At 40.0% G+C, this 24714-nt stretch overlaps 1 protein-coding gene across 4 annotated transcripts in view; it reads right to left on the bottom strand.

Moving 5' to 3' along the window:
- Nucleotides 1-24714, bottom strand: part of ITGB4 (integrin subunit beta 4) — an 83837-nt gene that overhangs the window by 8188 nt on the left and 50935 nt on the right. For 2 of the 4 annotated variants that reach the window (XM_083351351.1, XM_083351352.1), the window contains exons 19-35: nucleotides 24466-24499; nucleotides 22823-23008; nucleotides 21152-21255; nucleotides 20058-20116; nucleotides 19713-19736; nucleotides 18522-18670; nucleotides 17267-17446; nucleotides 16235-16383; nucleotides 14461-14665; nucleotides 13466-13617; nucleotides 11962-12142; nucleotides 11074-11211; nucleotides 9462-9644; nucleotides 8826-8957; nucleotides 2956-3105; nucleotides 2533-2703; nucleotides 439-591 (exon numbers count right to left, since the gene is read on the bottom strand). In XM_083351351.1, coding sequence (XP_083207477.1) covers nucleotides 439-591; nucleotides 2533-2703; nucleotides 2956-3105; nucleotides 8826-8957; nucleotides 9462-9644; nucleotides 11074-11211; nucleotides 11962-12142; nucleotides 13466-13617; nucleotides 14461-14665; nucleotides 16235-16383; nucleotides 17267-17446; nucleotides 18522-18670; nucleotides 19713-19736; nucleotides 20058-20116; nucleotides 21152-21255; nucleotides 22823-23008; nucleotides 24466-24499 — 2350 coding nt within the window. The remainder of the gene's footprint in view (nucleotides 1-438; nucleotides 592-2532; nucleotides 2704-2955; nucleotides 3106-8825; nucleotides 8958-9461; nucleotides 9645-11073; nucleotides 11212-11961; nucleotides 12143-13465; nucleotides 13618-14460; nucleotides 14666-16234; nucleotides 16384-17266; nucleotides 17447-18521; nucleotides 18671-19712; nucleotides 19737-20057; nucleotides 20117-21151; nucleotides 21256-22822; nucleotides 23009-24465; nucleotides 24500-24714) is intronic. The other 2 variants (XM_083351353.1, XM_083351354.1) reach the window with 2 other exon arrangements.

The following is a 24714-nucleotide window of genomic DNA, read 5'->3' on the forward strand; positions in this document are numbered from 1 at the left end:
TGGGCCTTGGAGGCCCAGGCCCAGAACAGACTTCCGGAAGTGGCGTCCACACAAAGAATCGGTTGTTCACGTATTTGAATCCCACCACTGCATTACCCCTATTCCAGTCAAACAGCTGTCTTCTAATAGATCCTTGGATCATATATTAGGAAACAATATTTATTTGTTTATCAAATTTAGAAACTGTCCATTCCCTTACAGAGGGTTTATGAGGTTTCTGCCCCTGCTATGGTGTGTGGCAACATCTGTAAAACATCAGGACCGGAAAATCTGAGCAGTTTAGAAACAAACCCCAGTAATACCATTTTGGTGGGGGGGAGGGGTGCTCCATGTTACAAACCATGTTCTGATCACTCTAGAATGGTGCCTTTTGACAAAACAGGATTTTAGGTATATATTTCCAAATCCCACTTTCACCACAGAGAGAGCTTCACTGACCTCCATTGAGAAGCTGGTATTGCACACTGTATCCTTGTACTTCTTTATCACAGTGGGGTTCCTGCCAGCTGACTTTCAGGGAGGTTGGACCCAGGGCAGAGAACACCAAGCGAGTAGGAGTGTCCGGAACATTCAGAAGCTGCATTCTAGAATCTGAGGCAGACCAGAAAATAGCAGGATTAGATTTCAAGGCAGGGAAAGGACCAAATGCAGTTTTCCACATCAGAATGAGGCCTGAAGAAATGAGGGGAACAGCATGGCTGAAGAATCATTGGGCACTGAATGAGAAGAGTATCTTGCCTGCGTTACCTGATAACATGCAGCAGGAAAAGAAGAGGAGATTTAGGTTTGTCAGGGAAGCAATTTTTCTTGTCCCCAGGTCCTAGATCCCCAGGGCATGGCAAGGTTCCAGCTGGAGGTTAGATTAAACACCCACCCAGACAAACCAGGGCCTAGTGACCAGAACTTCATGGACATCTTCAGAGTGAGTGGCCTGGCCTTCTGAGGCTGAGGAGAACAAAATGCACTCTGGACCGTACGTTTTGTAGAACTTTTGCTACTCTCTAAGCCTGGTTGTTTGCTTGCAGACATTTCATTACCCAACTAGATAACATCATTAATGTGAGTGAGTGGGGTTTTTGCTATCTTTTTATAAATAGTAGCTTGCTTTGACAGTTTGGATGGGGGTGTAATTTCCTCCTTGGTGGTTCCTTGATTAGAACATCATTTTTTGCCTGATTGTTTGTCTTGTGTTAATCCCTGCTTATCCAAATATGGGCTGTTGGAGGGAATGTATTCTAGTCTTTTCGTTTCATTCCTAAGCTTTTTATTGCAGGTTTTTTTTGAGCAGTACATAAATATGGTTTATTTCTGTATGTCTACTCATGGCTGATTTGTCTGAATGTCCTAGGAATTCCTTAGCATTTTTCAATTTGGCTTGGTTTATGAAGTTAACAATTTCCCAGTTCAAAGTGAGAAACTGAGTTGGCTGTATTGTGAGATTAAGGAGTTGTCTATGGAGATTCTCAGTCATCCAGGTCATAGTTGTCCCAAAGGTGCTTTTTCAAGAGGCAACTGAACTTTGTTTTTTCTTGAAGATGTTTCGCTTCTCATCCAAGAAATGTAAGATTAAGGAATTCTTGTTGTGTCTTTCCACTGCTAGTTAGTGTTTCTGAATGTGCTCTGCGAGTCTTCTGCCTGTCTAGCCTACAAAGTGGCTTTTACAGTCCTTACGTTGTTGTTGTAAATGACTCTTGCCTTTTCTTTTCTGTTTGTTTTGCCTGTTATTCCGAATGGGAAGGGAACAATTAAATATAGTCATAATGGTAGTTGTTCTGCACCCTTGAGAAGTGGAAGACAAAATTATATAGCAACTGTTATTTGAACTGCAGCAATTCCTAGAATGTCTCCATCAGGAGACATTGCTTTCCATGCAAGCTTGAGCCAACCCACCAACCTTTGCTCATCTTCTTGTATCTAGGCAGAGCAGTCAGGAGGGAAAAAGCTCCTAAAGCATTTTGCTTTCTCCTTAAAAGATTAGACTCATCTGGCCAGACAACCCCTTCCTTTTGTGGAATAAGAAGTTTCCCTCTTTTCCAAATATTTATTTTCGATGCAAGCAAGGTTCTTTCCTTTCTACTGAGGTCTAGGTAGTTTCAAAACCAGAGGGAATAGCTGTAATTATAAGGTTGTGAGCTATAGTAAATGTAAGCCATGAACCTCAGCAACTCCTTAAACTATATAAATATGCTTTAAAAGGAACATATTGCAATATTTGCCTGTTGCAGTCTGGGCAAATGGACATGGAGACACAGAAGAATTGCAGATTGCTAAGGATACTGCCTGAGCACTAACTCCTTTGAGTATGTAATATAATAATTGAAGTGATGTAGTTAGAACATGAAAGTCATCAAAGTCAAAGAGATGGAAGGTTAGAAGGCAGACCAAATTAGCACATGCACCCAAGCAGGTCTACAAGCAAAGCCACTTGAAGGAACTTAACATGAATAAATTAGCAGTTTATGAGATTTAATCACTGTAGCTGGATCAAACAGCCTTTGCAGATGATCAGCCATGCTATGCCATTTGTTGTACCTAGGTATTTGGAAATCCAAGAAGGCCCATCAGTCATGGCTATAGAATCCCGAGCATCACTGCTGTCAGAGTAACCCATCACATTTGCCCTCCTAAAGCCCACATCCTGTGGGATCTGGGGTATCCTTCTAGTTTCTTCATATATGGGAGAGAAAACATTCTTGGATGGGTCTAAAGGACATGCCAAAACAGAGAGAAAGAAAGACACACCATTGAGAGTACCAGAAAAGATTGCAGCACCAACACCAGGCACAGTGACCGAAGGAATAGCCTGAGAAAAAAGGAATATTTTTTCCCCTATCTAATGCTAACTGGTATGAGAGACTAAGTGAGAGAGAAAGAGCTCAACTAACTGAAATCTCCTTCTGATAGAACACTGAACATTCTAAATCACTAACAGATTAACACACATTAGTCACCTACCATGTCCAGACACCGTGGTATACTCTCTTGTTAGCGATGAGTTTCCGATCACTCTTCTCTCGTGGTATACATGTGGACTTAGATGATTTCGGGTTAAACTTCCACTACCAGCAGGGAAGGCAATATCCAGTCGTCCATTCATCAGATGTTCTGGAAATTATTCAATTTGCTGCAGTTAACATCTATAACCAATGACTATGGAAATGCATCTCAGCCAAGTTAGTTGAGATTTGACATAAAGTTATGAGATTTGACATAAAGTTATCTTAGAATGCTTGGGCTCACAGTCTGTACTAATAATGTGGTTTAATTTTTATTTAGTGAACTCAAACACTACAGTTCATATATCAAGATTCATGGTAGCATGCTGTATTAAGTCAGCCAACTGTGGTTACATTAACCAATCCATGTTTAAACAAAATAAATGGCTCAGTAAGATATGTGAATTCAAAGTTTCTAGTATCAAAATGTAACCAAGTGCCTCCAATAATATTGACTTCAGTTGTATTATTCCCAACCAAATATGTCGCTGCAGATTAATGGGATTCAAAGCTAAAGACATCTGAAGAGCATCAGTTTGGGAAACATTGACCTCAGCTTTATTCTGCTCCTTATCTATAAAGTGCATTTGGGGGCTCCATAAGAATCAACATCCCTTGTGTCACATCAGTTAAACCTACATTGCACAAAGAAACATCATTATCAGAATTAAACAAATTGAAAGAACCAATAGTATTAGAGCAGGGGTTAGTTAGGTCAGAAGGTGGCTTCATGAATGCCAGATGATGTACCAAATACTAAAGGACATTATATTCAATAATGCTATAATTGTTTGAAGAAGAAAATGTTATCACTACTTTAATCCACTTTAAAACAAGCAATCATAAGTTCCAGGTTCTTGGAAAAGACAAGATATGACTATAATTGCTAGCAATTTTAGAGCATTCATTAAGTTCCTGTAGAACTAATATACTCAAATATTTGTCTGAATAATTAGAGACCCTTCATATTCAGAGGTATTATATATAAAGGAACCAGATATTAATAGCACATACTCTGGCTGGTCATCTCTTTTTTCTGTTTTCAAGATCTTCAATCAGTTCTGCTAACCACTATTGGAAATAATGAGGGCAAGATGGAGAGACATTCTTAAATGAATTACAGCAAATGCTCAGGGGAAGGCATTAGCAGACAACACTATTTTCTTAAGCTAATGTGATTTAAATGGGGGGAGGGGACTTCAAAAAGTTGCTGGGGGTGTTCTTTAGAGATGAATGCCAGCAATGGAAAAGGTTGAAGGAAAGAATGGGTGGCACCATCCAGTCTATCTTCTGACCACCTTTCCCCCCTTTTTTCCACTTCTTCTACCTGATAGGAGTAGGAACTCTTATTAGATGTCTGAATTGATGGTTTGCAGAGGATTTTTGAAATTAGCATATGAGTTACATGAAGGGCAGACATAGGCAACAATTCTCTCTTTGCACTTCCATTCTGTTTCATTCAATTCCATAGCACCGACTTTGGAGTTAATAACCGATCACAAGCAGATTCCATTACAAATGCTAATTGTATCGTGCCAATAACGTGCTTGTAGCTTGTAGAAGGGTAGCTTGAATAAATTATATTCCAAGGCCCTGGACTAGGACGAGACATCATGGTTACTGGGAGGGAAGAAGGTGGCCATCCTTCACCTGGTTGGGGCTGGGAAGTCCCACTCCTTGGTAGGCTGCCGCTGGTTGCATCACTGTCCACTAGCTCAGAGGGGGTGCTACCCTCATGGAGGAAACTCTCTGTGTCCGAGGAAAAGCAACTGCTGTCCGAGTAACGAGGGATCAGTTCTACTGGGAGCCTCCAGGTGACGTGACGAAGGTCCAGCTCGTCCCCCAGCAGCTGCACATATTTCCACCGAGAGCCTTTTGGAACAAGTGAAGGACTTGGCGTTGGCACAATTGGAAGAGTGCAGGAAGCGCCATGAGGGGTACACAGCAGCTGGTCCATCACCTGCAAGCTGCCTGCAATCCTGCCTTAGTGTCTCATAGCAGCACTTTAGAGGAAAACACAATATTCAAGGACTCTTGTTGCCCTGAAAGGATTCTGCCACATATGCACTGTATTTGTGCTCAAAGTGGAGACCTGAGCAGGATCCATAAGGCTCACTCTCTGATTCTTACCAATAATAGCAGAATTATGACATCCCATCTTTTTTTAAAAAAGCGTCTAGTATCAGCAGATCATAGGACTGGAGGTGACCTCCCTTTACCCTCTACATTTAATAAATGCAATGTTGGGTGATAATTTTTTTTAAAAAAATCACAGTTAGGTATAAAGTCAAATTAGCCACGAACTAGAGCAATACTACTAGGGAAGTAATCTGGATATCTCTGAAGCAAGATATGCAGCAACAGGGAGCAAGAGCTAGTTTCTCAAACTGCCTTATTTGCACTAAGTTCCTCATTAAGCCTTAGCTGTCATCAGATACAGGTAGTCTTCAACTCACAACCATTAGTTTAGTGAGCAAAGTTACAACAGTATTGAAAAAAGTGACATGTCCATATTTCACACTTACAACTGTAGCAGCGTCCCTGTGGTCACCGATCAAAATTCAGATGCTTGGCAACTGACCTGTATTTATGATGGTTGCAGTGTTCTGGGGTCGTACCATCACCTTTTCTGACCTTCTGACAAAGTCAATGGGGAAGCCAGATTTGCTCAACAACCATGTGGCTTAATTAACAACTGCAGTGATTTGCTTAACAATTATGGCAAGGAAAGTCATAAAATGGGGGCAAAACTCACTTAACGACTGTTTTGCTTAGCAACAGAAATTTTGGGCTCAACTGTGGTTGTAAGTCAAGGACCGCCTGTATTGATTTTTGTATAGCAGGACCCCAAAATCTATGTATGTCCCATGCAGAGTCACCTGAAAAAAGTTTCACGGAGTTAATTCAGTAGGATATACTTCCAAATATGCATGTATAAAGACTTCAGTGTAAAGAATAGAAGGGGGAAATCATTTTCAAACTTTCTGTATGATATCAATAGCTTATACAAATGGCCATAACCGTACAGCAGCTGAATCATGCTGCATTCAGTTGCGGTTACGCCCAAATAAATCCATCTATGCATTACCGCAACCTCAAAATCACATTACTGTATTATCCTTATCATGTATCTACACACAAACACACACACACACACACACACACACACACAGCAGAACCAAAGCATTGGTTTATAGAATAAAAGATCAGAGCATCACTGTGCTTGCTGAAGCATTTTTTTTTTCAAATTGCAAAATTACATACAAATAGTTGACTTATGACTGCAGTTGGGACCAGGATTTCATTACAAGTAAGTGAGTCACATCCAACTTCAATCCTTTTTTGCCATGAATATTAAGTGAATCACCGCAATTGTTAAGAGAATCACATGCTTGTTAAGCAAACCCCGGCTTCCCCCATTGACTTTGCTTGTCGGAAGCCAGTTGGGAAGGTTACAAATGGTGAGGACCCTGCAACCAGTGGTGGGATTCAAATATGTGAACAACCGGTTCTCTGTGTGGCTGCTGCTTCCGGAAGTCTATTCTGGGCTTGGGCAACAAAAAATTAGCTACCGGTTCTGCCGAAGTGGTGCGAACTGGCTGAATCCCATCACTGGATGCAACCATTGTAAATACAATTCAGTTGCCAAGCACCAGAATTTTGATTACATGACCGTGGGGATCTGTGACAAATTTAAGTGCAAGGAATGGAGACAAGTCATTTTTTTCAGTCCCATTGTATCTTTGAAAGGTCATTAAACAAATGGTTGTCAAGTTGAGCTCTAGCTGTAAAATGATCAGTTTCTTTACAATCCTTGAGCTGTATGGAAATTAGTGTATCCACCCCTCTAGTAATCAGTGTTCAATGTCAGAAAACTATAATTGTGCCTTGTGGATGGGCTAAAGGGGCAGTTTCATTTCAGCTCAAGACAATGCAGTTTTCTAATATCTGTAGTATCTGGAGTGGTTTATTCTCAAATATGCATACACTGAACAAGTCTAATTAAGAGATAAGTGAAGTGGAGCCAGCTACTTCATGGAAGATTATTTCCAAAGCTGAATATAAATAAGGCTGAGGGAACAGCTAAAATGGGAAGGAATGGCCAAGGTAATGCTTGGGAGAACTATCACTCTGCAGCAGACAATGTCCAGAAAGAACAAATTCTTTAGTTTAAGGAGAGCCAGACTAGGGTGGGGTGGGGGGGGGGAGACACAGGTCTCTATTCTTTGAAAAGGAAACAGGAAATTTTGCTATTTGACCTTTGAAAACAGATAATTCAGCATCGTTACATATGCTTAACACATCCTAATGTGGGGAACTATTTTAAGATAACATCACTGATTATTTTAAAAGATAATTATTAGAATATTTTATTATATGTTACCAACAAGATCTTTTGTTTTAAAAAATGCACAATATTTCCATGATCTGCATTCCTATGGAATCCATAGATATAAGCATTATGTCTGTCCTTGTTCAAAAGACTCAAAAAATCTTTTATGTCAAGGAATAGAGAGGGGTAATTTCCAGAAGTATGCTTTGGTCACGGGGAAAAAAAAAGACTAAGGATTGGAACTAAATGCTGAATCAAAACCAAATGCAAAATACAATATACTTGAATCTTGAAATAAATCATATGCCTAAATACAACAACTTATGAACTGGTTCTCATGTATGCATTGTTTACCTAACCCTCTAAAAGGCAAGATTTTGAAATGATGGGCAGTATCCTTTTCTATCTACTACCCAGGTTGTAGACTACAGGTTGTAGACTATGTTACTAGACTACAGGGTCCCATGGCTTAAATGGCATGGATTGATGGGATTAAGAACTGATTTACCAACAGAAGCCCCTCACCTCTGATGTAGAGAATGGGATATGGTTGTTAGTCTTTTTGTCCTGGTTTAAATTATTATTGGTTTTGGAAGGCATATTTTTGTTTTTTGGATTTGTACTACCTCAGTGACTGATAGGGGTTAACCAGGAAACAGGAAACTAAAAAAACAACCCTAAAAATGATGAAATAATTAGTTGGCATAATTATTCCCAGTTATCCCTAAGCTGAAACTTTCATTCTCGAAAAACAGATGGCAAAGGCATTCTAACAAGTCCAGAGATCTAACGGTGGACTTGTGCCATGATTTTGGGGTTAGATAGAAGCGATAATTTGCTATTTCGCTACTTTAGAGGAAAATCCATGAAATGCAGGTACAAAAACAATTTACAGTCCTGTTTTGCTATCAGGGGTTGATAAACCATCAAACAGAAAATTTGCACTTCAAAAGTATGTGTATGGATATTCAGAACTATGAAACCTCCGCACAAAACATTCCTCAGATTTTTTTTTAGAGAGTCTAATAGATTCCAAGGAAAAGCACAGGTCAAGTCCAGCATCTTAATTTCTACATGGACCAACCAGATGCCTCCTGATGCATATAAGTGCCTGGATTATCGCACTCTGGAATTTATGTATGTTTGTATGTATGTATGTATGTATGTATGTATGTATGTATGTATAGAAGGTACTTTTAAGGCTGTTAAATAGGTTGGACCTGATAGCCTAAATGGTTTCTTTGGACTTCTTGTTTCTACTTTTCTTGCCTTGACATTTTCTTGTAGAATTTCTGGAAGCAATAATACTCGCTGTTTCTTAAGGTATGTTTGCTTCTAAATAATAGGAAAAAATATTTGCTAACTTGTTAACATGGCGCTCTGTGTGTTCAAGTTGTTTTGTTATTGCTCTGGTATATACATTTTCTCTTATATCTATACATCCTAAAAAAATGACCATCAAAATTTTTTGCAAGCTATAATGAAGCATACTGTACCAGAGTCATCTGAGACACTGGGGTGCTTGCTACCAGCTGGTGAACGCAGTACATCTGTGCTGTACATTAGATAGCTGTCATAGTCTTCTCTTCCTTGTGCATCAATTATTGGTGCATCAGGAATGATAGGAACTACAAAAAGAAAGAAAAGAAAAGAAAGGAAAAAGAAAGAGAGAGAGAGAGAATATGAGTTAGATTTTTGGTACATTCAAGCATAATGAATCCCAATTTTATATCAAGACACTCTTTGATCTAGTACTTTGATCTAATATCAGACAGTTTCACTATGTTGGTGTTGAAGCGCTTTGATTTAAAAAAAATATGCAAGTTAGGATAACAATTCTGGAACGTGGTCGAATAGTGTGATATATTTAGCATATACCACTAAAAGTAAGAATATTAATAAACAGTTTGATCCCTTTTATCAGTGGTGTCACATTAAATACAAAATATATGCCACAATATATAGTTCTCTAAATGTAGCCTATAACACTAATTGTATAATACCTATACAACAGAAGCACAAATTCAAAGGAATGTCTCTTAACAATGCTGCATTAGTTCACGTCCAGAACAAAAATTCTGTATTGCAGCAACTTGACCATACACATTTGGAGTGCTATGATAAAAACTCACTGGACATAGGGCGTTTTGGCTGTGTAGCCAAGTTAATAGTAGCTTCTCTTTCTGGCCCCCATCCAGCTCCATTCTTGGCCTTCACTGTATAGCGGTAAGGCTGTGATTCCCGTAAATTTTCAATCAGAAGCATCCGCTTCTTCGAGCCCTCGACCAAGACTTTCTTTACAGGGCCAACGGGTCCTGCAAAATAGAAATATTTTGGTAAGTTTGGTAAGTTTTCCTTATCATAGGTTGATTTGAACTCTCAGCACCGGGACTTGTTTCTTGCCTTTTCATCACCGTGTCACTGTATTCACAGTGATTTCTGGTTATATAATATACAATATGGCTCAGTGGTCCAACTCTAGTATAATATGTGTATGTGCATGATAAGAGTACTTTATGAGAGTGGAATAGCCTTCTACTTCTTATACATGAGAAACTACAGCAAAATCCATTGCTTCCTATCTGAAGATAAAAAAGTATCCAACAGGAGAGAATGGAAATGTGTACTGTGCAGTGGGTAGCTATCCTTATCTTTATAATAATTAGATTTTTATCCCACCCTTCTTTTTCATACATTTGGTCATCTCAAAGCAGTAAATATATGTAATACTCTTGCCTCCTATTTTCCCAATAGTGTAACAATCCTATGAAGCGTGTTAGGCTGCGAGAGAGTGACTGGCCCAAGGTTGCTCAGTCAGTTTTCCTGCTTACGGGAGGACTAGAACTCACGGTACCCTGGTTTTTAGGCCAGTCCTTTCACTACTGCATCAAATGGGCTCTCAGTGTTGTAGTGGATTGGCAAAATCAATCTAATGACCTCTTTTCAATAGGCAAAGGGGTTTTATGTGAAGAAATAAGCACCAGGGTAGAGCAGCCAATATATCCTGTCAAACTGTATCTTACCTGTATCTTACAAAATTGGATACCCGGAAGTACCAGCAAGAACAGTGCTTTTCCCCCCCCCCTAATTGGATTGAGCCAAAAATCTCTTTGTAAAGCAAAAATTTGAACAGTAAATTTACAGAGAGGAGATAACATTGAATGATGGAAGTCTAGGCACTGTGGGGACTATCAAATAGTGTGGAAACAGTTGAAGGTATGGAGTGAAAGACAAAGACAAAACACCAGGAATGCTGTAAAACATGGGCTGCAAAATAAACTGCATAAGACTGGAGGATCCAATCTAGGTTGGTCACCTTCCAAACTTTTGGACTCATGCTGGAGCTCATCCTCAGGGAACTTCATTCTAGCCTCTCTAGCGGTGACCAACCCAAATTGGATTCTACAACATGATTCTGGGACACATATATTCAACTTCATTCATGTAATAAGACTGTTCAATAAGAAGTCTAAGCAAGAGAAGCAAAGTCAAGCTTCACACACAGCGCAACCAAGTGTATCCAACCTGGGGAGAGATGGGTGTGTGTTATACTTCGTATCATCGCCATCTGGGGGGTTTTATAGTCTGCAGCTTGGATTAAAGTTTTGATATCACAGATTTCAAGAGCAATAGCCCCCAATGATGTCTTCTAAATGCATGCAACTGACATACTACCATGAAGATATTGAACCGGTTAGCCAGGATACATGATTTTTAAGGATAGCCCACAGAATTCATGCTTACTGTTTTCCTCGTTGACGAGTCCATAGCTGACCTCATAAGCTGTGATCATGCCATTTGTTTCTGCAGGCTCAGCCCAACTTAGCTGCGTCACGGTGGAGGAGACGACGTTGAAAGCCAAGCGCCCAGGCTCACTGGGAACTACAGAGATGAAATGCAGAAACAATTCTGTAATAACTAACATACGGTATAGGAATGTCTGAATGCCTTTGAAGCTGGAAATAGCACAAAAGCTATATAATACAGTAATTTTAAATCAGGTGCCTTAAAAAACAACCAAGTCCTTAATTTAGGACCATTTTCCACGAACTGGTCCTTATGGGAATTCTAAAGTTACAATGTGAAGTTTGATGTATACGTGTATATTAGTTTTAGGTATTAGTTAAAAAGAAGCAACAGACATAGAAAGAGCCACACAGAAGATTGGTTCAGTAATGGTAAACAATAACAAAAGAAATTGTGATGGGGATTCCACATTCATCTTATCCCAGGAACCTAGGAAAACAACCAGGTTTTTAATGATTGTCTGAATGTCATTTGGATGAGAGCCATATGGGTCTCTAGGGGTGATGACATTCCAGAGGGCAAGTACTGTAACAGTGACAGCTGTTCCTGGGTCCTGTAAAATGGCAAAGTTTTATTGTTGAGACCTGAAACACACCAGCTCTGTCTGATGTCCCTGGATGGGCAGAAATAGTTAGATTTTAACTCCAGGTTAAAAGTCTGGATGCCTCAACATAATCTTCCTGACCAGAGCCCTGTTTTGAGCTTCTCTATCCAATTCATCTGAATATGATTCATGAACATGCTGACGCTTGATGGATTAGGCTTGCAGAATGGAGTCCTTAGATGGCTCATTTTTCAATCAAACTCTGTGGGATGCAACCTTACCTTCCTCAAGTGTCCGACAGTGGACCACCTTAGAATAAAGCCCTTCACCCAAAGCGTTATAGGCACAGGACTGCATTTCATAATCACAGTAGGGGTACAGATTGGTCAGCTCAGCCGAAGGTACTTTGGAATCAAGCAGATGAGCCTCGGATTCGGGATCTCCTTGGATCCAATATTTCACCTGCAGTCCAAAGAGAAAGACTTTTCCTTTTAAAACTTTCCATAAGTGGCCAAGAAGCATTTACCATCACATAATTAAAAGATAAAGAAGGAAAACTGTCATTCAAAAATGTTACTATCCCTTAAACGAGTAGAATAAGCCAGAGCGTTGTAATGCAATGCCATAATTTTACAAGATGTTCTTTTTATCCAGTGCTTTAAAACGTAGTAAACCTAGCCTTTACATTTTCAGAGTCATAATCCTAGAGTCAGGCCTGGAAGGTTAGGATGCACATTCCTTAAATTATTATAGTAATCTGTAAGACTGCTTTCGCTTGTTTTTATAAAAAAGGGAGTCACCAAATCAATTCAGAATACAATCTATGGTGAGATACTGACTTGTTCATTTACGACTACTGTATGTTGAATAATGTACAGGCCTAACAGGCACTGCTTATTCTGATCCTTCCAACATTCTGCTTTTCCCCACATTACTCAGTGGCAGCTTCTACAACCTGACATCGCCCAGATATGCTAGGATTGCAATTACCACAATTCCCAAGGATTTAATCTAAATATCTTGGGGCCACCACACTGGAGAAGAGTTAAGGCTTGCATATCTTTAATAGCTTGGAGCCACACTTAATGTTTTGGTAAATATGGAGTTTTAGTTGATTTTAAATCCAGATTAAGATATATCAGAACTTATGTTGCAGTTTTGTTTGTTTCTCATGTCAAAATGATGTGACACTATGCCTCTGATACTGTATAAATAGTATAACATTGAAAATACTGAAGGGCATTTTTTAAAAAATGGAATCATAAGTTAGTATCAATAGTGTTAATAGTGATGTTTGCTTCTACAGATAAATCACATGCAAAAGATGTTATGGAAGAAATAGGAAACGAGGAAAAAGTTTTATTTCACAAGACAGAGATGGCATTGAAAATGGATCTACAAATTACTGAAAATGTATAGTTGATGCTCAGTATAACATTAGTAAAAGATGAACCACACTAAAGTACATTGAGGTTTCATGAGATAAAAAAGTATAAATTATTGAGCTTATAAATACCTTTAAAAAAATAAAATAGAATAACATAGCACCCTAAACTAATATAGAGAAGTATTTAATTTCTGACTTCCCCCTGCTTTGTACTCCTACTTGCAATACTTATTGGCATAAACTTTAGGAAGCATATCCTAGAGTGTTAGTATTTTCCTTGCTTGTATAGCAGTGCATTGTTATGCATGAGCCCTGACTTTAGCGCATGGGACAAACAAGAGTGTGCTTCCCTCCATACACAACAGTCTTGCATGTTTTCATTGCTTTACTTTCCATACCTTGTATCCTGCTGGTTTGCCTGGAGGGGGCAACCAATTGAAGCGGATCTTTCTAGAGTTTAAGGCTTGGGCATTTGGATTAAGAGGTGCTGCAAGAATGCCTCTAGGAGAATATGGAAACTGAACCTCTGATGATATCTCATGCACATTTTCTGGAAGGAGAAAAAAGGTAGAGGAAATTACACTACTTTGTAAACAACTTGGGATAATAAGAGTTAAGAGGTATTAAACACAGGCCACATTCTCGGGGCTGATGTCTCTCAAGGATGCTAGACGATCCATTTAGCCTAATAAAAGGTTGTTGCTAATTCTTTTCTGCTTTTTGAACAATATTTAACATTCTGAGACTGTTTACACAGAAGCAACATAGTTCACATAAGAAAAATACACCTCAATATATGTTTTGATGATGAAATATGTGTATCCTGTAAGGGAGGTTGTGCAAAGTTATTTGGCACAGTGAAGAATCAATTGGAATAATAAAATGATACATGTAGACATCTATTGCAAGGTAATATATTGGTCATAATATATCATACTATATGTCATACATTTAGATAAACTCCGCAAAGCAAAAATAAAACAGGTAATTATAAAAATTATTGTAGTAACACTTTTATGGGATTACATTAGTAGAATTATTTGTATAATTGTATTCCTATTACATCAAATAATAGGTAAAACGATATCACTAAAATAGTCAAAATTATGACTGGATATACATGATACAGCAGATCTGGCTGAAACTCAAAGCAACATTGAACAAATAGGATCTAACTGTTCAGTTACCACACTGATAATTTATGAATGAGAGTATACTTTCTGGGAATCACGTTATATCAAGTTTCTTAATCTTAAATACTGAAGTCTCAATGGTTGCGTTTGCCAGAGCCTAGGTAATCAAGAAGTCTAAAAGTCTATACAATACAGCACAATAGGCAAATGATACTTAGACATCAAAATGAGAATTGTCATCAGAAATGAAAGTAGCTCACCTGGATCAACAATTGTCACTATGGTTTGAGGGTATTTGCCAACTTTTGCCCCAAACCTGGGGTTGATGAGATCTACTGCAAATTGTTTCAGCTGCTGGTTCCGAAGGAGGGTATCAATCTCTGTCAACTCCATCAATTTGACTTGCATTTCCTTCTGCTTCTCTCCAGGCAGGAAGATTAGATCACCTTCCGTAAAAACATAATCCTGGAAAGGTAAAGAGAGAACACCCTGAACCAGATACTACTTTTAGATTAAAGTATTGAAACATTCATATCCCATCCTTTTGATCCAAAGGCACCACTCAGAGCAACTTACAACATTTTAGAAGATGGCCTGCACCTTGCACCATACAAAGGTATAGATACATATTTTAAAAGTTCTGTACTATGTAATCATTTCCATACTTTATCTATCAGAACCAGAATTGCATTTCACCAATGTATATTTCACTCATTCTTTGAGAAAGAAGAACAAAATCTATATTGACATCTGTAATACTATTGATTATCCACAAAGTAGCTACAAAGAAATGAGGATATGTTAGGGGGGCTTGTGAATATGCCCAGTGGGCTGATAATGGACTGAAAGCAACGCCAGCAACTTCTTATTCCTACTGTAACTTGTTCCTCTCCTCCCTTGGCTATAGAAAGAAGATGGTGTAAGAGCTCAACTACAGTAAAGGCGAAATGTTTACTGTATAAATTCTCCCTAACTCAAACCACTGTCTCGGAGAACTTTTTAAGCTTTCGTCCCAATCTTTTCCTTCACAAAATTACTGTGCCCCCTGTTTCCCTGAAGCTTAAAAATTCAACTGGCGGGGATGAAAGACCATTTTTTTCTAAGACTTCCCTAAGACAGCCTCCTTCCTCTGAATACATTGGTCTCAATTGTGCCCCAAGCTAAACAAAGAAAAAGCAAAAGCAAAAACACTAAAGGCGCACTGCATTTTATCAAACAATGTTTAGTCTGCAGTTTTATGCTGCAAGAACTGCTAGTTTATCCAAGATTTCCCCATTATTATTATGACATTACCCTTAATTCAGATAGACAGCCTAAGGAGTCCCAGCAATGGAAAGATAAGTTGCATAATAAACAATATATAATGCAGTAAACAAAAAGTCTACAAAGACTAATGAAAAACCACATCATATCAAATTAACTAAACTATAACCAAACCAAGAAGGTGTCAAGATCCAAGTGTCCTCTAGAAGAGTTCTGGATGATTAGGGGTGGAGCCAACAGAACCAGAGTGGGAGGTTGTTTCAAAGAACCCTCTCAGCCACTGAAAAGAATGACTGTTGAATTTCTAGCCCCCTTCAATTCCCTAAAATGGATTTTTTTCCTCAGGCATAACAAACTAGCCAGGCTAATTTCAGTGGGAAAATGTGGTTGTGCAGATAATTACCTCCCAAGCCATGTACTAGGTTAATACCAGGACATCCAAAAGCCTGTTGGCAACCCCAATGCAGGGTCCACAGAGCTAATCTAATATGGCCGGAATACTTGCAGATTTGTCAATCAGCCTTGAGATCATATTTTATTGCTTCCTGCTCTCCTCACAGCTTTATATGCGCAGTAACAGAGAGATAACAAGTATTGCTGTACCCATTTGAAAAGCTGAAGCTGATGTTTGCTTTTCTAAGTGATGTTCAGGATTTCATGCTTTTTCTAGAAGTTCCCTCTTTTATGCAGAGGGCTACAATATGACCATGCAGTTGCCAAAAGTTTTTGTGGGACAGTTATGAGAACTCTTAGTTTTCACAGAGTGCTTACTTTGCCTTGCTGAGCTGTGAGATCTCGGGTCCTGTATGTTATCTGGGATTTTCCCTTCTCCAATATTTCTCGAACCACAGGGATCTTAGCGAGCTGGTCAAAGCGGCTGTATGAATACACTGGCTCCAGGAAGCTAATGATGCTATTTGCTGAAGAGATACATAGATAATATGTTAACAATCTTAATCATCTAATAAAATAATGGTTTCATCTAGGCACTATTCAGACATACTGTTACATTAACAAGCAGGAAATACTACTTATAGCCCCCATTTCTAAGCTAGAGAACGAGATCCACACTTTAATATTCCTGCAACTAGTTTCTTGATACTTTGCATAGCCTAAGTTGGCAGCCAAGTTCAGAATGTTTTTTTTTAGTAGCATCCCCAATATTAACAGATACAGTATGTGTGTGCCTACCCTCTAAATGGATTTTGCTATGTCTTTCACCATTTTCATCCCTCCCTAAATGAAAATGAGACTTGGAATACCATAAGCATCTGTTGCCAGAGAAAAATGGAAAACACGTTTATCACCAGTGATACTGCAAGCAGATCTACTCTTTTCATATAGCTATAATGATAATCTGTGACCTCCTTAAAGGCTTGCAAGTATCTCCTAAACCCACTTATGGCAGAAATCAGCTTGACATTGGGGGAGACTTGGGAAATTTTCAAAAGATGAAATGAATGCCTTAAATATTTGCAAGGCTTAGGGCACTAATTCTACTTTTTAAAGTTCCCCCAATCCATTTACACCAACCTTTGAACTTTCCCTTTCAGGATGTGCCCTGAAGAGTTTGAAGGTGCTCTAAGTGTCACAAAAGGAGTTCTTCCACCTCTTCCTTATATTATATACTGTAGATAGGACACTTGATTTTTCAGGGAACCAAAAAGTTTTCTGACTGCCCATTAGAACAGAAGACTTTTTCCAGGAATGTGCTACATTTCACTGTGGTAAATTACAGAAAGCCCAGCCAGAGGTGATTGTATGACAAACATTTAACTTCCCCACTGCACGCTATCATACAACCTTGCTCTTTTATTATGGTGATGTTGACCTGGCGACGACCAAATTGCGCAGTGCCCACAGGAATATCAACAGCATCTACTTGCAGCTGTTTTTCATCATCATCCTCTTCCCTGATGAAGAGGGGAACCCGAACATCCACCAGCTCTACCCCTTCCTGAAACTCAATCAGGCCGTGGGCATCTGGAGTTTGGATGGAGGCAAAGGAAAGAAGAAGGATTAGCTCACAACTGGAAAGCACTCCCTTTAAAACAATACGGCTTGGGTTCTTGCTATATAGTTACTCTTCCTTTCTACATAATACAGGACCGGTCTAGATGGCAATATGTTCCTCTTCCTGAATATGCATCATCACCATTTATTCCAGGAGTGGGCAACAGTTATTTTCCTAGATGTTGCTGAGCTGCAATTCCTAGTATTTGTCACATTGGCCATGCAGGCCAGGACTGTTGGGAACTGAAGCTCAGCAACATTTAAAGGCTACAATTTAGCACCACTTGGATTTATCTTGACGTTTCGTCTGTCACTGAATATTTTTTCAGGAAAGGAAAACAGAATAAGACCACCGTGTCATGTGACTAGAAATGGCAGAGTCTTGTTTCTGGAATCGCCCCTAGCCTTCAGTGCAATTGTCAGTCTGCGTTAGGCTGTGCAGGTAGTACCTTGACTTACAACCATTCACTTAGTGAATGCTTAAAGTCGCACTGAAAAAAGTGACTTATGACCATTTTCACTCTTATGATTGTTGTGGCATCCCCATGGTCACGTGATCAAAATTCAGATGCTCAGCAACCGACTCACATTTATGACGGTTGCAGTGTCCTGGGGTCGCAGGATCCCCTTTTGTAAACTTCTGACAGGCAAAGTCAGTGGGGAAGTCAGATTCACTTAAGAGCCGTGTTGCTACCTTAACAAGTGCAGCGACTCACTCAACGACTGTGAAAAGGAAGGTTGTAAAATGGGGCAAAATTCACTTAACAGCTGTCTTGCTTAGGAATGGAAATGTTGGGCTCAGTCGTCAGATGAGGACTATCTGTATCATATCACTGCTGATGACGGTCATAAAAACACAAGAACTGTGCCATGCGTGAAAGAAAACGATTCCCTCCCAAAATCTCCCTGGCAGATGGGCTCCCTTGAAGAGAAAGAACTAGGCCTGGGGGAGCATTCCATCATAGAAGGCTCCCCCCCCCACCTTCCATCAGTCTGAAATGGAGCAGCTCAAACGCTAAAACTAAAGGAAGGAGGAGGCTCCTACCTTGCTCAGCGATCACGGTGTAGTAGCCGGGCGACACTTTTAATTCATTGAAACCTCCTTGTGAGACATGCTTCTCTGTTACTTTGATAATTTCATTCTTGGCTGAGCGGGGAGCTGGGAGCACCGTGTCCACAATTGTGTGCTCTTGCCTGGAAAGGAGGGAAAAACATCAGGTTCGTGCTTTTGTTCTACCCCTGCCAATCAGAGGCATACTGACATGTGGCCACGTATGAGGAAGTATGGCAGTGAAGCCCCTGGTGTCATACAAGAGGGGAAAAAAATCATGCCCAAATCTCTCTGCCACCCCAGCATGAGCTGTAGCAAGATGCATCCATTGCCCACAAATGCTCACACAAATTTATAACTGCTCATTCACAGACAATGCTGATCTAAAATACTTCTAGCCTTCCGCAGCTAAGGAATTAATACTGGGTGGCTCCCGCTAGCTCCACACTGAAAAAGTGGCATCTGCAGGGGATTGAAAGGACAGATAACATGTGGCACCAAAGAGATAACGTGGGCTTCTACAGTTTATCTGGTCACACTTCCTGGCAGCCTATTAATGGCTGTATGTCTGTCTTCAAACACTTCAGGCTAGAGTCAGATCCAAAGACTCAGGGAGGAATCTCTCAGTGGAAATGTCTGTCTACAACAGCCAGCATAATCTAAGTGCAGCTCTTATAGGTAGTCCTCAGTTAACAGTGGAATTAGTACTGGAATTGCTGTCACCAAGTGATGCGGTCATAAAGTGGGACAGCATGTGACCACAATGCTTAGCAATGGCAATTCTGGCAGTCCCACCATTGTTCAGCAAGGATGTCACATGACCACAACTTCCAACTTCCTGCCAGCTTCCCCACTGAGTTTGTTTAAGGGAAGCTGGCAGGGGATGTTGGATATCGGGTAACCGCAGGGATGCTGCAACTGTCAAAACTTCGAAGACTGGTCCTAAATGCTACTTGTTCATCTCTGTCCTAAGTAGGAATGGACACTGAATAAACTGACATAAGATGAGGACTACATTGGAATGTAATTAATGGAATGCAGAGAAAAAGACCAGCAGTGATAATGTTAAATAACAACATCCTATTTTCCGGAAGGTAGGCAAAAACTGTTGCAGCAAAGCGCAGCAGTGGAAATTATTTCTAAGTAGACCTGGAAGTTAGCACAGAAATGAATGGTTTTGTTTACCTTTTTCCAGCATTTGGCTGAATCCTGGGGAGAAAACAGATAAAATTAATAAATAACAAGGATTTAATCAAAAGAATATCAAGAACCTTAATGACTGACAGACCAAATCAGTATCCTGTACACTTTACACAGTTATTGTTGTAGCATTGGAAAGCTGGTCAGAGGGAAAATTAAATTAAATACTACCTCCTCATTCTAGGAAAAAAGACAGTCTTCTCAGCCAAAGAGATATTCTCTCATTACAACAGTTCCCTACTACTCATCTATCATCATCTATTTCCTGTTAAAAAATAATGTGTTGATTGAGATTTCATTCTTTCTTCCCACGCAGAGTTATGCTCTCACCTGAATTTTGTCTGCTGGAACTTTTGGACACCTGGGATTACCCTGTACACCTCATTCAGCTGTGAAGAGCAAGAGAGAGTCATTAGACCAGATCCTCAAGAGAACTAGCCCAATCCCCAATCCCCCATCCCATTCACGTTGGAGGCACCATATAAGGATTAGGATTACCCAGTGACATCACTGTTTCCTGGAGGTTGCCCGTGAGGGCTCCTTTGATGTTCCCATAAAGGAGCTGGAGCAAATGACAGGAGCTCACCCCACCACCCAGCAATACTCAAGTCTTGAACATCAGCTTGCTAACTTCCAACCAAGTGTCCTAACTACCCCAATAATCATCAAACTGGTACACAAGGACTGCCACAGCTCCTCAGGTGTTCAGTCAAATATTGGTGTTAAAGGCATTAGACCAGTGATGGCAAACATTTTAGAGACCGAGTGCCCAAACCGCAACCCAAAACCCACTTATGTATCATCGAGTGCCGGGTGGGCATGGCCCATTGGGTAGGCGTGGCTGCGGTGGTAACAGCAGACTGGGTGGGACCAAAAAGTTCAATCAATCAATTCCAACTTTGCGAGATCTTTTTTTCCCCCGCAAGAAGTTGAAATTGATTGATTGAACCTTTTTTTTTTTTGCACACGGCGGTGGAGGCCTAAAGCGAAAATGTTTTATAAAACCCAACTGAAGGCCTAGGACTGGGGCGACGGCGCACATGCCCACAGAGAGGTTCGCCACCACGGCTTTAGGCCCTTCATCTTCTGCCCTTCACTTGATTTATATTCAGACATCACATCCACAACAGAAGTTGTATCAATATTCAAATCCAAGGAAAGAAGCCTTGCACTAGGTTCAATATCTGTGCCTCCTCAGCAAGCAATCTGCATGACGGAGGGTTTGGGGAGGAGTCTTTGGTTTATATCTTGTCCTGACTAGCTGGTCATGTTCGGTGTAGACTTAGGGTCTGTCCAAAACTACCTCACCCACCTGCCGGAACTATGTTGAAGATAAAAAGAGGAGCAAGTTGTACAGATATACACATACACCCATTTTATAACAAGGGAGAGTTAAAAATAAAACAAATACCCCTACTTCTTACATTTTCCTCCACCTCTTTCTGCACGTGCTCATGTTCACGGCTATCCAGTTTTGCAAGATTTTGGGTGTAGAGCCGTGTCAATCTGAGAGAGAGCCCATGAGGAACTGGAAATAAGGAAATTAATCCATCAGAATTTGCAGCTGCCAATCAAGCAATGAGCACAGCGAATTAATACAGAAATATAATGGGAAATAATGATATGGTTCAGCCACAGAGTTTATTTTACACATACCATGTAAACAGTGATTAGAATTCTTAGGCACCTATAATCTTGACACAGAGTTTTGCTGGACTTCAAAAATTAGAAACTACATCATAGTCTTACATTAGTTACACAGTGATTCCTTCTCTGCTTCCAAGATAACTGCAGGTAAGAGGAATGATAGGAATTTTTAACAGATCTATCAGCATCTTCAGATCAGAAATTCCAAAGACAGCCCCAAAATTAAACTTACATAAAACATATAGGTTTGTGGTGCAGTTACATCTAAAAAAACCTAATGCAATTGTACTAATGGTCATGAAATATGAATACCATCTCAAAAAACAAGTAGGAGATTTATTTATTTATTTATTTATGAAGCAGCCTTGTATTAAATCCTTTTCTGTTCAGGCAGCTCTATGGAAAAAGGTAGCTTACAAGCTACCAGTATCTCAGGTTTGAAAATGTGGATAGAGACCATGACTTGTGGGTAAACATCAGGGGTGTCAAACCTGCAATATCACATGATGTGTCATGACTTTTTTTCCATTGCCGGCAATGGGGTGGGCGCAGCTTTGGCATGACGCACCCGGCCCGTGGGCCGGCAGTTTGACACCCCTGGTGTACAGGAAGGACGTGGCTTATTATGCCTATTCATTCTGTGACTGTTCAAAGTTAAGGCAGCACTGAAAAAAATGGAGGCACAGCCAGGCTCCGATATTCCAGCCAACACAATATGCTTGCAGTCACATAGCTGTGAACTGGGTGTTCCAGTGCCCAGCTTATGATTATCACATTGCAGGAAACTGCAGTCATACATCACCATTTGTGACCTTCTTGCCCGCTTTCCACAAGCAAAGCCCCAGAAGGAAGGTTGTACGTTGGTCAAGTAAGTTGCTCCTGCTTTTTTTACTTGCCCATAGTAACCCCCGTGCCCATGCACAGCTTCCACAGCTTCATTCCAGGCCCTTTCCTGGCTCCTGTGACTCATACAAAGCCTCTGTTGCCCTTCCCAATTCATGCAGTTCACTGCACCAGTTCTCTGTGGCCTGCACCAGCCTTTGCATGCCCTCCTTTGGCCCCCTGCTCCTTACTTGGAATGCCCACCTCTTCCTGCTTAACAACCCATCCATCTTGGGATTATGATGGCAACCAGAATTGCCCGGGACTGCTGTCATTAAGCAATGTGAATGTGTGATGTTGTACTTTTCAACCACATTGCTCAACAACTTTAATCCTAGTCTCAATTGCCATTGTAACTAAGGACTACCTGGGTCCTAAAGCCAGCAGTTCCTCACATACTTTGGAAAGCTTTAGATGGGCGAGACTACATGACTGCCTAGATATTTGAATCAGGTTTCAAACCAGATACTGAAGAAGTAACTATCACACTATTGTCACCATTAACTTTAGGAATAAACTATGTTCCATCCGGACTCTCTTTTCCGCCTTGTAAAATGAGCACTTACTGATATCTTTGGGATTGAGGGCGAATGATGAGTAGTCTTGCTTGTGCACATTGTTTCTGATCTTCCAGTGGACTATGTCTGTCCCTTTCAAATTACCGCTGCGCACCATTGGAGTGTCCAGGTGATCTGATGCCATCAGACTCTGTCTGAGCAGATAGTGGTCCTCCTTGAAACCAACCATACGACCTTCAGAGAGGGAAAGAAAGTTAGTATTTGTACTTCAGGACCTTGGATCTAACTTTACATCTTTTTAATATGTTAAACAGAATAAATAAACTACTTTTGTCAAAGGAGAAACACCTTGCTTACATTGTAGCATGATTTTCCTTTCCCTTTTCCCAGGTAGACCTAATTCTAATTAGTAACCGGTGCTCAGATTGGTGGCAATAAACTTAGTATTGTTAATTATTAGATTGGCCATCCATGACTTGAATTCCTAATTCTGTCCCTCATTACTGTTATGTCTTACATCTACTTTACATCATATATTTTAGCATGTGTTCATAATGTATATTAAAGAATCATAATACTATTCTAAAGTTTCAATTCACCACATGAAGTTTTATGTTTCCTTACATTCTCTAAATACTGTATAAGGGATTATTTTCTCTCTGCTATTCAGAGAGTTAAATGCATAGGTCTTGATCCAGGTTTTCCCAAAAATGAAGAGCTTCAGAGAACAGTGCTTAAAAAGTCCTAATCTTCTTAGGACAGCTACTGCTTAACTGGATATAGCTTGGTAGAATTAGACAGATAATTACTAAGCTGATTTAAATAATAGGCAGCTTGTATTAAACCTCAGCTGCTAGGTTGTTTTCCCCAACATACTAGCCTTCTCTGAATATAATATAGGTAGTTCTCAACTTATAACCACAATTAGGACCAGATTTTCCATTGTTAGATAAGGCTAAGGGAGATGTGCCCAATTTTTCAACCCTTTTTGCCATGGTTACATGAACCACGGTGGTTGTTAAGTGAATCATATGATCATTAAATGAATCCAGTATCCCCCCCCCAACCAATTGACTTTGCTTGTCAGAAGGCAGCTGGGAAGGTTGTAAATACAGGTAGTCCTCAACTTACAACCACAACTGAGCCCAAAATTTATGTTGCTAAGTGAGAACCTTGGTGAGTTTTGCCCCATTTTACAACTTTTCTTGCCACATTTGTTAAGTGAATCCCTGCAGTTGTTAAATTAGTAACATGCTTGTTAAGGGAACCTGGTTTCCCCATTGAATTTGGTTTTCAGAAGATTACAAAAGGGGACCACACGACTCTGGGACACTGCAACCGTCATAAATGTGAATCAGTTGTCAAGCGTCACTTTTTTCAGTGCTGTTGTAACTTCGAACAATCACTAAACAAACCGTTGTAAGTCGAGGAGTACCTGTACTGATCCCATGACCTCATATAAATAGATGACAATTGCAAGTGCCTACATTTTGATCACATGACCATGGGAGGCCACAATGGTTGTAAGCATGGATACTGTTGTAAAGTCAATCTTTTTGATGCTGTTGTAATTTTGAATGGTTGCTAAATAAATGGTTGTAAGTTAAGGACTGCCTATATTGCTTTCTTTCAGTCTTGATCTAAGCACATCACCCTGATGCTATTATCACCCGTAAATTCAAAAGATGTACCTCGTGCACAACAGGGTAGCAACGCCAAACATCTCTAGATGTCAAACAAAAAACAACAAAACAAAAAACAGAAAAAATGTTGAATGGGCTTTAATGAAAAGTGCAAAAAATAAATTCACTGGCAGGAGAATAGACCTCTCAGCTTGTTGCACTTGTTTAAGTGGATGATACAAAATACATTGTTAAGGAGGATGATAGAGCAAACACAGGCTGCCTCCACTTAAAAACACCCATGAAGCGCAACAAGAG

The sequence above is a fragment of the Vipera ursinii genome, assembly GCF_947247035.1.
Source record: "Vipera ursinii genome assembly, chromosome: 2".
Classification (NCBI taxonomy): domain Eukaryota; kingdom Metazoa; phylum Chordata; class Lepidosauria; order Squamata; family Viperidae; genus Vipera; species Vipera ursinii.